The sequence below is a fragment of the Dipodomys merriami genome, unplaced genomic scaffold, assembly GCF_024711535.1.
Source record: "Dipodomys merriami isolate MVZ:Mamm:240054 unplaced genomic scaffold, mDipMer1.0.p SCAF_82, whole genome shotgun sequence".
NCBI lineage: Eukaryota > Metazoa > Chordata > Mammalia > Rodentia > Heteromyidae > Dipodomys > Dipodomys merriami.
This window is the reverse complement of record NW_027206424.1, coordinates 5531809-5544777: the sequence shown is the minus strand read 5'-3', so window position 1 is coordinate 5544777 and position 12969 is coordinate 5531809. Positions and strand designations below refer to the sequence as shown.

General features: G+C 65.7%; 3 protein-coding genes across 4 annotated transcripts in view; 2 read left to right on the top strand and 1 right to left on the bottom strand.

Moving 5' to 3' along the window:
• Positions 1-1484: 1484 nt before the first annotated feature.
• LOC138819838 (collagen alpha-1(I) chain-like) lies at positions 1485-3161 on the top strand. The gene has a single exon (XM_070011405.1). The coding sequence runs from the start codon at positions 1485-1487 to the stop codon at positions 3159-3161; it is 1677 nt and encodes a 558-aa protein (XP_069867506.1).
• Positions 3162-3704: 543 nt separating this feature from the next.
• Nkx6-2 (NK6 homeobox 2) lies at positions 3705-4926 on the top strand. Its single transcript, XM_070011463.1, has 3 exons — positions 3705-4110; positions 4196-4368; positions 4678-4926. The coding sequence occupies exons 1-3, from the start codon at positions 3705-3707 to the stop codon at positions 4924-4926; spliced, it is 828 nt and encodes a 275-aa protein (XP_069867564.1).
• Positions 4927-7603: 2677 nt separating this feature from the next.
• Inpp5a (inositol polyphosphate-5-phosphatase A) overlaps positions 7604-12969 on the bottom strand; it is a 193654-nt gene continuing 188288 nt past the window's right edge. For both annotated transcript variants that reach the window (XM_070011461.1, XM_070011462.1), the window contains exons 13-16: positions 10898-11009; positions 8503-8571; positions 7824-7911; positions 7604-7736 (exon numbers count right to left, since the gene is read on the bottom strand). In XM_070011461.1, the coding sequence (XP_069867562.1) occupies positions 7831-7911; positions 8503-8571; positions 10898-11009 (262 nt within the window). In that variant the 3' untranslated portion in view covers positions 7604-7736; positions 7824-7830. The remainder of the gene's footprint in view (positions 7737-7823; positions 7912-8502; positions 8572-10897; positions 11010-12969) is intronic.

Below are 12969 nucleotides of genomic sequence, written 5' to 3'. Positions count from 1 at the left end.
CAACGCTGCTGGGCATCCCCGTCCATGGGAGGGAGAGTGTTTTCATCTGTGCGGCCCAGGCCCTGGGGTCACTTCCAGTGCCTGGCATCACCCTCCCCGTTCCTCCTACCAGGAGGTCCCTGGGGGGACTTCAGGGCTCAGAGCGCCAATGTGGACCCAAGCCGCCACCGTCTACACTGCGTTGGCAAATGGACTGAGGCCACAGGTGCAGGGGAACAGGCTCCTCGGTGGGGGCGCCTGGACGTTCTCTTATGAAGTCAGCCCAGCAAAACCATTACCGAAACCTGTGCTCAGATGATAAGAGTCCAGCTGTTCTTTCCCCAGAAGCGGCTCCATTTATTAAGATAAGCCAGTGAGAGCCGGAGCAGTGGTGGGTGGGGCTTGGATGCAGGGCAGCAGGTGCCTGGCTGTGGCCCTGCAAACCCAGGGGTCTCCAGAGGGGGCTGGGGGGGCGCCAGTGGAGCGCAGGGCTCTCCCTTCCCTGCCCTGGGGCTCCCCTGGCCCTGGCTCTGTTGCTTCCCACCAGGAGCTGGGCTAATTGGGCCCAGGCCGCTTCTGCCCCATGCCTTCTCCCCAGCCCACCCCCCCAGCACCTGGCCCAGTCTTCCTGGGAGCTTGGGGTCTGTTGCTCCCTCTGGGCCTCACATGGGGCCCCCTCCTAGACTCAGTTGTACGAGGGCGTCTGATCTGGGGGGGGGGTGCCCTGGCTCTCCTCATCTTGGCCACCCTTTGGGCAGTGGAGGGTTTGCAGGATTGAGGCCTAGCTGAGCCTAGGAGGCTGGAGGGACAGGTGTGGCTTCTCCCTCCTGCCCAGCTGCATGGGACGCCCCCAGCTAGCCAAGCCCCTGGAAACCCTGGTAAGCCAACCATCTCCCCACAGGTTGGCTCCTTCAGCTGTGAATCCATTCCCTGAGGGTCCCCGGGTGAGGGTCCCAGGATGAGGTCCGGGGTGAGGGTTCCAGGATGGGGTCCCGGGATGGGGTCCCGGGGTGAGGGTCCCAGGATGGGGTCCCGCGGTGAGGGTTCCAGGATGGGGTCCTGGGGTGAGGGTCCCAGGATGGGGTCCCGGGATGGCGTCTCGCGGTGAGGGTTCCAGGATGGGGTCCCGGGGTGAGGGTCCCAGGATGGGGTCCCGGGATGGCGTCTCGCGGTGAGGGTTCCAGGATGGGGTCCCGGGATGGGGTCCCGGGGTGAGGCCACGGCCAAGGGCCAGCCACGCGAGCCTGAGCCCTGTGTTCGCGCTAGAGGCGGCTGGGGCGGTGGGCCGGAGCGGTGAGCCTGGGCGGCCGAGCCCCTGACCCCACCAAGCTGGGTCAGGCCCCGGGCGGCCCGGCGGGGCCACTAGAGGGCGCCGGGAAGCCCCCCACCCCACCGACCCCCTTTTGCTGGGAAGCTGGCCCCGATCTGGGGGCCGGCCTTCCCGCGGCAGCCGCGCCGGGGCCTCCTCCCAGCACCGGCCAAGGGGCGGCCGACTGAGCCGGGCCATGGCCCAAGGCGGCACCGGGCTGCTGGCGTGGCACGCGCCTCGGGCACGGACTCCAGCCGCGGCGGTGCTGGTGCGGCGGGGTCTGTGTCCAAGTCCCCCGCCTGACGCCGGAACCAACGGCCCCTTCCGGAGAGCCCACGCCCGCCTCCCTCCCGCAGGGCACCGGCCGCGGGCTCGGGGCGGGCGTTCCGGCCCCGCGGACCGAGAGCCACGGGGGCGCCCGGGGCGCGGCCCGAGCTCCTCCGGCGGGAGGCGGCGCGGGGTCTTCCGTGCGCCCGTGGGGAGCCGGGCGGGGCCGCAGAGGCCCGAGTCGGTGCGCGGGACCCAGCGCGGGAAGAGCGGGACGGAGGGCCGCAGACGGAGCGATGTTACCGCACCAGATACCCGCACCCCGTCCCGGGGAGCCCCGCGCCGCGCCCCCGTCCGCACCCTGGCCCCGCTCCATCCCGCGCCTTGGGGCTACGGTCCACAGGCGGCCTGGGGAGACCAGACGCGGGCGGCTCCCCGCAGAACAGCGGTTCCCGGGACGCGGGCACCGGAAGAATCCCGCTCCCGCAAGCGCGCCTCCGCCTGCCGCCCGCGAGCGGGGCGCGATGTATCCGAGGCAGGGCGCGGCCGAGGGCACCGGGGGTCTGGCGCGGCCGAGGGCACCGGGGGTCTGGCGGGGCCGAGGGCACCGGGGGTCTGGCGGGGCCGAGGGCACCGGGGATCTGGCGCGGCCGAGGGCACCGGGGATCTGGCGGGGCCGGGGGCGCGGGGCCGAGGGCACCGGGGGTCTGGCGGGGCCGGGGGCGCGGGGCCGAGGGCACCGGGGGTCTGGCGGGGCCGGGGGCGCGGGGCCGAGGGCACCGGGGGTCTGGCGGGGCCGGGGGCGCGGGGCCGAGGGCACCGGGGGTCTGGCGGGGCCGGGGGCGCGGGGCCGAGGGCACCGGGGGTCTGGCGGGGCCGGGGGCGCGGGGCATGGCGGCTCGCGTGCGTCCGCAGCGCCGATCCCGTCCCTCAGGTGCCAGCCGGACCGCGGGGCCGCCCGACCCCGCCACAGGTGGCAAAACGGAAGCGAGAGCCAGGGGGGCGCCGCGGGGTCACGTTCCCGCCAGGCCCCCTCCGAGAGTCGAACCCGCAAATCGTCGTCAACAAAGCGCCCCGGGTCGGAGGCGTCCGAGCGCCGCGCAGGGCCCGGCCCGGAGCCGCGGTCCGTTCGCGGGCATCCGGGTCCCGGACGCTAACGGGCGGCGGGCGGCTCGGCCGCGGGGTCCTCGGTGAAGGCCCTGGGAGCGCAGTCGGTCCGTCCGGGGCTGCGGAGGCCGAGGCCGCCGGGCTCTGTCCTCCCGTCCGCTGCAGGTCGGGGGCACACGGCCGGCGGGCGGGGGGTCGGGGCGTGGGGTCTCGAGCCGGGGAACCCCACACCTTCCAGCCCCTGCCCCCCTGCCTTCCGTGGGGACACTTGCCTGGCTGGCGCGGGCCGAGGCCGGCCATTCGTTTCCGGACCCGGGGCGCCGGCTTCCTCCTCCCTGGCGCGGCCCTGGCCGTCGGCGCCGGCTCGCGGCGGCTGCCGTCCGGGCTCGGGTCGCGCCCGCCCCGGCCCGGGCCCCGGCCCCGGCGGCGTCGGGCCGCGCGTCCCGGGCTCGTGCCCGCGTCGGGCGCACGGGCGCGCGCGGCGCCTGGTCGGAGCTAGGACCTGCGTTCTTTCGGGAGACAGGGCGCCCCGTCGTAGTTTCCCGATTTCCCGAGAAAACCGCGGCCTCACTAAACTCCCATCGACGGGATTTATGTCGTCCCGCGGGAGATAAATCAGGGGCAAATTTACAGCCCCGGGGCGCCCGCCGCGCTAATGGGCCCTTCATGGAGTGCGCGGGCCGGGCGCGCGGCCGGGCGGGGCGCTGGCCAATGGCCGGGCCGCCCGCGCCCGCAGCCAATCAGCGCGCGCGCCGCGCCCCGGCCCCGCGGTTATCAGCCCGCCGGGCCCGCGCGGCGCCGCTCCGGCCGTCCCGGAGCCGCCCTCGGCGCTGCCGCCCGCGCCCCGCCCGGACCCCCGGCCGCCGCCGCCCAGCCCGGGCCGGAGCCGCCCGCCCGCTGGGGCCGTCGGCGCCCGCTCGCTCGCCCGCCCGCGCCCCACGGCAGCCGGCGCCCGCCCGCGTCCCGCGCAAACTTCGCCGGCCGGCGGGCGCGGGCGGCGGCGGGGCCCGGATGGGCTCCCGGGCCGCCGGCGGCGGCGCCCATGGACGCTAACCGCCCGGGGGCGTTCGTCCTGAGCAGCGCGCCGCTGGCCGCGCTGCACAACATGGCCGAGATGAAGACGTCGCTGTTCCCCTACGCGCTGCAGGGCCCCGCCGGCTTCAAGGCGCCCGCCCTGGGCGGCCTGGGCGCGCAGCTGCCGCTCGGCACCCCACACGGCATCAGCGACATCCTGGGCCGGCCGGTGGGCGCGGCGGGCGGCGGGCTCCTGGGCGGCCTGCCGCGCCTCGGCGGGCTCCCCTCGTCGGCCGGCGTCTACTTCGGGCCCGCGGCCGCCGTGGCGCGCGGCTACCCCAAGCCCCTGGCCGAGCTGCCCGGCCGCCCGCCCATCTTCTGGCCCGGCGTGGTGCAGGGCTCGGCCTGGAGGGACCCGCGCCTGTCCGGCCCGGGTAAGTGGCCGGCGCGGGGCGCGGCGCGGCGCGGGGCGGGCCGGGCGCGGGCGGCGCGGGTCGCGCTCACCGCCCTCCTCCGCAGCCCCCGCCGGCGGGGTCCCGGACAAGGACGGCAAGAAGAAACACTCGCGGCCGACGTTCTCGGGCCAGCAGATCTTCGCGCTGGAGAAGACCTTCGAGCAGACCAAGTACCTGGCAGGCCCCGAGCGCGCGCGGCTGGCCTACTCGCTGGGCATGACAGAGAGCCAGGTGAAGGTGAGCGCGGGGCCCGCGACCCGCGTCCGGCGAAGTGCGGCCCGGGGGTCGGCGGCGGGGCCCCTGTGCGCCCTGATTGAGACCGGCCCAGGGGTTGCCGGCGGGGGCTCTGTGAGCCCTGATCGCGACCGGCCCGGGGGCCCCCTGCGCCCTGATCGCTCCCCGGCACGGGGGTCGCCGGCGGAGGCTCGGCGCGCCCTGATCGCGCTCGACCCGGAGGCCCCGTGTGCCCTGACCACGCCCGGCTTGGAGGTCGCCGGCTGGGGCCCCGCGCGCCCTGACCCCCCCCCACGCCCTCCCCTCCCTCAGGTGTGGTTCCAGAACCGCCGGACCAAGTGGCGCAAGCGGCACGCAGCGGAGATGGCGTCGGCCAAGAAGAAGCAGGACTCGGACGCGGAGAGGCTGAAGGTGGGCGGCTCGGACGCCGAGGACGACGACGAGTACAACCGGCCCCTGGACCCCAACTCGGACGACGAGAAGATCGCGCGGCTGCTCAAGAAGCACAAGCCCGCGAGCCTGGCGCTGGTCAGCCCGTGCGGCGCGGGCGACGCGGTGTAGCCGCCGGCCGGGCGCCCGGCCCCCCGCGCCGGCCCCCCGCGCCCGGCCCCCCGTGCCGGCCCCCCGCGCCCGGCCCCCCGTGCCGGCCCCCCGCGCCGGCCCCGCCGCCCCCGGCCCCGCTCGGCCCCGCCGCCCCCGGCCCCGCGCACATATATTTTTGCAGAATAAGTTATAAAGCGGCCCGGCCGGGCGCGGCGCGCGGGACGCGGGGTGCGGGCGGGTCTTTGTATGTCAATAAATTATTTAACTCGTCCGCGTCGGAGCCGCGGCTCCCGCTGCCCCGCGTGTTTCTTCCGTCCGGAGCGCGGCTCCCCGGCGGCCCCGCGTGTTTCTTCCGTCCGGAGCGCGGCTCCCTCCCGCCCGGTCCCGCGGAGGCGCGGTCCCCCGTGCGCGCCCGCCCCGCGGCCCAGCAGGGGCGCGGGAAGGAGCCGAAGCGCGGTGCCCGGAGGAGCCCACGGCGGCCCCGCGGCAGGTACGCCTCCCCCACTCCCCGCACCCCTTAACGCACCAGGCCCGCGTCCTTGGTGGCCCCCGAATATGGGCAGAACGCCGGTGCGGGCGCGCGGAGCCCGCGGGGAGCTGCCCAGGCCGCCCGGCCGAGCCCGGGGCCGCTGGAGAAGCCGGGACGCCCCAACCGAGCATTGCAAGTCGGCCCGGCGCGCACGGAGGGGCTGCAGCCCGAGCGCCGCGAGGCCCCAAAACCCACCATTTCCATTCAAACACCTGTGCCCACCTGGAGAGGCTCACAAACCCCACTGCGACCGACTCTGGAAGGGCCCCGGCCGCGGGGGAGGGCCTTCCGGGGACCCCCTGGACCCCCAAAGCTGCCTAGCTATGGAACATTCCCGTTGGCTCCAAGGGTGTGATTTCCCAGGCCCAAACCCACTTGCTCCCTCTGTTCGTGGGCCCCCGGGTATTCCACAGGTGCTCTGTAGCAGATTTAAGCCTTGAGTTGCAATATCGCCTATTAAGTACAGGTTGATCCAAAATTTCTCTGAGGTTGGAATTCTGAAGGTGTTTATGAGAAAAGTAGAAGTCTGCAGTTTTGTTCAGCATTTCCCCCGTAGTTGTATCACTAGGTGACGTTTCTTTTGGGTCACTGGCTGGTTTTCCTTAAAAAGAAACCAAATCTGTGTGCTTGCACGTGTGTGTATGTTTGTGAACACATCTGCTGGGTTCTGGGGCTTGAACTCAGGGTCTGGGTGTTGTCCCTTAGCTAATTTTCTTAAGGGTGGCGGTGTTAATTTCAGCAAATGAGCTATATCTCAGCTAAAGTTTAGATCAGAGGAGTTAATTTCATTTTAAGTTTGTTTTTGTTTTTGGAAAGCAAACCACTTATATACCTCCATTACAAATGCTGAGGGACAAGCCTTTTTTTTTCCTGATAGAGAAAAGTTCAAGAACTGGTTCTCTGACAGTCAGTGCCAGTGAAATGCTAGGATTCATGAGCCAGAGCACAAACAACAGGGACAAAGGAAGCCACTAGCAGAACTTAGCATTTCAAAGACGGGAAAGGGGGGGGGGCAGGAGACAAAGCAGCAGGAACTGTTTTCACCAGGATCAATTTTATTGCTTAGGAACCGGGCAGTCTCTTCCAAAGGCCTTCAGAAGAAGGACGCAGCAGAAACCAGACAATCTCCAGTGGTGGCCGAGATGTGGCATGTTGACAAGCATAGACCACAGCACTGCGCAGACAGGACCATACCTCCCAAGCCCAGGCTGGCCTGCGGACACCAAGTTACTCTCCAGGGTAGTGATTCCCACAGAAACACGTGAACTCACGCCTCCGCCCGGTCCAGGAACTGTAGTGTTCAGAAGTAAATCAATAAACGCACGCTGTGTCTCTTTTGGCAACAGGCTCTGCGGCTGCCTTCCGCGCGGTACTCAGTCAGTGCTGGGAGCCGAGTATGGGCAGCAGGCCACCCGCAGCCCCGCAGGCCGGCAGCCACAGGCAGTCCAGCGTCCCCTGACACCCGGCCCGTGCTGGAAGCGATCCGTGGGAAGCGGACGAGGCTATTTCTAACTCTCCCACGAGATTATGGTTTTATGTAGGATACTTGGCACCATAAAACGGTAACAAAAGACAAAATGGTTTACAAAATTCTTAAAAGGTACACCAGGCTAGCTACAAACTTCACATTCAGTTCTTAATCTTACACAGAGGAAGGCAGCAGAGTGACAAGGGCAGGGACCTGGGTAGTGGGGCCATTTCTCCGGCACTGCAGGTCCTCCATCTGGGGAACTGGTGTTGGCGTGTGTCACTCAACTGCTGCCTCAGTCTACCTGCCGATGGGACACGCGTGCACTCATACTAGAAAGTATATTCAGCGTAAGTTTTGGTAAGATTTATAAATTATTTTTAAAAAGTATATATTTATATGTATTTATATATATAAAAATGGAAAGCAGCTGCAGTGTGATTCAGAGGCCATGTCAGACCACGGGGCCCCACCCCCGGCGGGCAAGGGGCCCCAGGCTCCCGGGCTCTACCCTGGAGAAGCTCCTCCACAGACACTCAGGACAAATGGAAAAGTGTGAGTCTAAAATACAGAATCTCCGCTTGTCTATTAGAGTTTTGGCAATAGGACTGTGACTTATTTAAAAACCCAGCATGTCTACTTAATGTCACACGAACAGACACAATGGTGAGGTATGTGAGGCTCCGGAGGCTCCGGAGGCTGAAGCGAAGTGTGGGGCCGGCCGTCTAGCAGGCAACGCTGGGCAGGGACCGGTGGCGGCTGGAGTAGCTTTGATACACTGCTACAGGGAGGTCTCGCCGAGCGCCCGGTCCTGGCGCTGGCTCCTCTTTCCTAAAGGGAGACGAGTCGTTCATTAAGGGATCAGACACACCAGGAAAAGCTGCAGAAAGGAGAACTAAGGGAAGGAGCCATATTTACCAACACGTCACTGCACGACACAACACTTGTGCACATGGGCGTGAGGTTTACCTGCCCCGGGTGCGATTCGGAAGGCCAGGAACACGGGCTGCAGCGGGGAGAAGAAAGGGTGTCAGCAGGCAGGCCACGGGCCCACAAGTCTCCTGGAGGCTGGGGCGGAGTCCACGGGAGAGACTGGGCGTGCACGGGCAACACGGCGCACAGGACGTGGACGAGGCCACCTGGGCCGTGAGAGGCTCCAGGTAGCCTTCGTGTCCACAGGGAAGGTGCTCAGGCAAAAATGATGTCAGCGCCGGGCGCGGCGCAGCGGGGAGGGGGGCGCCCACACCGCTGGCTCTGCAGGGCTGCCCGCCCCAGGCCGGCACACACGTCCAGTGCCTGTCCCAAGCAACCGGGCCCATGGGACACCTATTTATCACTCTGACTGGCTGGCCTGAGTGCAGCACAGAGCCCTAACCAGTCTTCAAAAACAACCAGTCGAGACACGGTGTTTTACGAACAGTGGCATGATGAATTTTCTACTACAACTAGTCATTTTGCCATCCTGTCTTTCGGTATTTTATTAAAATTAAATAAACACAATCTAACTTGGATTGCAGCTAGGCTAGGGAGGTGAGACCCCCGCACCCTGCCTTCCTGCCAGCCATCCGCCCGGGCCTGGTTCAAGAAGGCAGCTTACCTTGTGGTCTCCCATGCAGACGTTGGGCCCAATGTGGTCGTAGGTGGCCACCTTGTCCTCACTCTCTGACTGAAAGCAAACAGAGAGCAGCATGGGAGGTTGGGGTACACTATGCGCCACTGGGGGATAACAGGTAGGGTTGCAGGGCACACCGGGTGGGTATGACCAGTGGGGGAGCTGGCCCTGGACAGGCCTGGCCAGGCACCGCAGGTGACCTCTGCTGCCGCAGCATCGCACCCCCTGCCCGGGGAGCGTGGGGCTCCCCGTCTGCTGAGCTCTGCACCGGCAGGCGTGGCCCCGCACCCGCTGCTCGGCCCCGCTCCGAGCCTCCCGGCCGAGGGGCTTCACTAACTACAGCAGCACGTCCATTTCCCGCCTCCTGTTTACATTCGCTGCGACAGCCTGCTCGGTGAACCCAGAGCCCCCCGCGCAGGAGCACAGGGGCCCGGATGCCACGCACAAGGCCATGCTGCACACGGAGGCGCAGGGCCACGCTCCGGCGGCACCGGCAGGCTTCGGTACGCCCCGCTGCCATGTCGAGGTTTGCTGCCGGCAATCAGTCAGCTCCGAGCAGGCTGAAGTTTTATATCCACAGCTGAAGCTTCCAGGACGATAAAGTTAACACTGAATTATCTTTAATGCAGTAGGAAGCTTAAGGTCAGATTTACTTTCCAGCAAGGTTTCCTGCCAGAAAGTATAAACACATAACCTTCGGCCCCGCACGCACCAACACCTTCCAGTCTTCCAGGAGTGCGGGGCGGCTCCGCGGAAGTGTGGGGACATCCATCAAACGCGGCGTGGTAATTTACAAGGCAGCATAAAATTGTGGATTTTCAACTGCATAATCTTTGGACAGGTAAACAAATGACAGCAGGGCGCAGGCAGGACCCGGGCACACCTCGCCGAGCACGCAGCTCCACGGCACGCGCTGCCTTCGCTGCGCTGGAGCGCGGTGGCGGCACCGGAGCGTGGCGTGATGGATGGCACCTCGGAGGCTGCTCCCAGCCCCGCCTGCCCCCCTCCATGCCCGCCGCCTGCTGGAGTCCACGGGCCGACCCTCAGGGGCCAGGAAAGCTTTGCCCTCTGCTCAGATGAAGAGCAGAGCCAGGCTTCCCACTGTGACTGTGAAGCCAGCACCCAGGGGCAGGTGAACACATATGAGCAGTCGGTTCAAAGGCTGCCCTCTGTGGAGCTGTGTTTGGACTCTGCACGGCCGCCAGGCCCCCAGTAGCTTTCTACCACCAACTCAAGCCCGCACCGTGTCCTTGTAGACTTGTCACGAAGCGTAGCGTTTGTGGTACTAGGTATATCCTCCTGGACGATGCAGTCTCTGTTCTCCCCAGCTGGGCTCCTGGTCAGGCAGGCGACCCATGGCGAGGCAGCCAGGGTGCAAGCCCACCACCTGCCTCCTCCACGTGGCGTGTGCATCAGTCCAGGCCGAGAGGGGAGGCTCCTGCCCAGCTTGCCCTGGGTCTGCGGGTTCCTGGCTAGCACCTGCTCAGGCTTGCATGGACGTTGGTGAGCAGGCTGGGCATGGAGCCCACACTGGTGAGCAGGCTGGACACTTGGCAGGACACTGGCAGAAGGGCTGCGCAAGGCCCTGGCCCAGCCCACCTCACTCGAGTCCTGCAGACCTAAGTGGGGTCACCACACTCCTGCCTCCGTCCTCCCCTGCAGAGCGCTCCGGGAGAGCAGGTGGAGACGGTGAGGGCCAGGCCTCTGGAGGATACAGCGGGGGAGGGCAGCAGGGACACAGATGGAGAAGCTCAGGGCAACTGGACTGACCTGGCACGTGGGGGGGAGGGCAGGGGTTGGTCAGGATGCTCTCAGACATGCCGGGACTGGGCTGTGGGGACAGGGCGCTGGAGCACAGAGCTCCAGGCTCACAGCTACCCGCATCTCCTGTTCCTGCTAACCCCAGACCAGGCTGGGTTGGACCCTCGGCTCCGCGTGGTGAGCAGCAAGAAGATGTCTGTGCTGTGGGGCCCACTGTGTGCCCACTGCTGACAGGCCGACACAAACCCAACTCTTCTGAAAACACCCCTTTGGGTTAAAACATGGGAGGGAGTGGAATCCCCCGGAAGCCCTATGAAAGTGGGCAAGTTCCCAGCTGTGAGAACACCATGGTCCCCCCAGGCCTGTCCAGCCCAGATGCAAGCCTGGGTCTCACAGCCGGAGCAAGGGAGAGGACGGAGGCTCTGCCGCCCCCCGAGGCCGTGGGCTCCACAGGTCTGACAGACTGTAAGAGGGCGGCCCTCCCCCGTCCCCTCCCTCCCCGGCCTGGGCAAGGACCGGTGCGAGGTCCGTGCTCACCCAGGAGGGTGGGGCGCCGCCCACATGGCCGTGGGGCTGGCCTCGGCCCTCCCGCCTCCTCTGGTCCTCAGCCTCCACTGACCTTGAGCACCAGCTCCTTGGCAGACAAGGACATGAGGATGCGGTCACACCACGCCGGGCAGCGGGTGCTCATGTACTGCTGGCCCTGGCTGGGGTCCTCGCTGTACGGGTAGCTGCGGAGACAAAGAGGCTGTTTTAGGCGCACCCTCACCCTGGCCGTCCTTGGGTCCAGAAGGGAGGACCATGCTGCCCAAGGAGAGGGCGCACAGAGACACCTCCGCAGCAGCCACCGGCACAGCCTGTCTTCACGTCAAACTCGCTCTCCTCCTGCGCTGCTACGGGCAGCTCAGGCCTCCGCCGCAGGCCCGGCGTCCCCTCACTCTGCTGACCGAGTTCCTGTCAGGCATGACCATGGGGCACTGTCCTTGGCTTGCTGCCCCTGAGACCCTGTGTAGCCCTTTGAAGGTGGGGCTCCAGCCAGTAACCGCTGCCTTCTTGCAGGGTCTTCTGACCATCGCAGTAAGCCTGACCCACCTCACCCTGTCCATGCCACAGGTACACACCGCCTCACCCACGGGGCCAGCCTGGCATAGCTCAGCCTGGCCCTGGGTGGCCCCACCGGGCACTGCCCACCTCCACACACCACAACCTCTAGGTAGAGTCCTCACCCAGGTAGACAATCCAGATCTGAGGAGACCACTTGTCTTATGTCTACGTCTGGAGAGAGTAGCCCTGGTTCAGGATGCAGTATCCTGTCAGAGCTGTGTGCAGTGTCAGAGCTGTGTGCAGTGTCCTGTCAGAGCTGTGTGCAGTGTCAGAGCTGTGTGCAGTGTCAGAGCTGTGTGCAGTGTCAGAGCTGTGTGCAGTGTCCTGTCAGAGCTGCGTGCAGTGTCAGAGCTGTGTGCAGTGTCAGAGCTGTGTGCACTGTCAGAGCTGTGTGCACTGTCAGAGCTGTGTGCAGTGTCCTGTCAGAGCTGCGTGCAGTGTCAGAGCTGTGAGCAGTGTCATCTCAGAGGCTGTCCTGATGAGTATGAACTCACCCCACATGGGCATTGTGCTTAGACTATGCTGTAGTAACAGGTGAGCTCTCCTGAGAACAACTGGTCTGGTGTGGGCACCTCAGGGCATTTTGCCAGGTCCAGCCTGGGAAAGGCACTTCGCTGGGTGCCACTAGGGAGGGCATTGTAGGGCTCTTTGCCTAGACCTGCCTTCCCTACCCCGGGGCGTCCACAGTGCTTTTAGGGCCTTCGATGTCTACACCCTGCACAACCATCCTTTTAGTCGAATGTTCCTCTCTGGTCGCCCAAGGCCAACAGTGTTGAGGAGGGTGTTTACCCCCACCAGTCTGCTGCCCTTAGTAGAAGGAATGAGGCTGTTTTCCAGTCTGAAGCTGTCAGAGCTCCTGTCAGGGTTAATTGTGGTCCTCCGCCTCCTGCAAGCCCAGCCACTCTCTTGCTGGCCTGGGCCTCCATCTCCCCGATGTGGTGATACCTTGTAGAATGCACTTCCTGCCTGCTCACCAAGGGGGAGCCAACAAACATTCACAGGAACTGTATCCTTGGTCTCTCAAAGGACTCAAGAACTTACCTGGTATTTGCTTACATGATATTTTTAAAGAATACTGAAATGGCAGGTTAACTTGCTAAGTGTTTCTCTACTCTGGGCATGGATTCTGGAGAAATGAACCTTGATCCCTGGTAGAAGCTGCCTGTCTGGGACTCAGGTTGGGCCCCACATGGGATGGAGGAGCATGCAGGTGACAGTGTGTCAGTGCAAGGGACAGGATGGAGGTGTGTACAGGTGACAGACAGTGTGTCAGTGCAAGGGACAGGATGGAGGAGCATGCAGGTGACTGTGTCAGTGCAAGGGACAGGATGGAGGAGCATGCAGGTGACAGTGTCAGTGCAAGGGACAGGATGGAGGAGCGTGCAGGTGACTGTGTGTCAGTGCAAGGGACAGGATGGAAGAGCATGCAGGTGACAGTGTCAGTGCAAGGGACAGGATGGAGGTGTGTGCAGGTGACTGTGTGTCAGTGCAAGGGACAGGATGGAGGTGTGTGCAGGTGACAGACAGTGTGTCAGTGCAAGGGACAGGATGGAGGAGCGTGCAGGTGACAGTGTGTCAGTGCAAGGG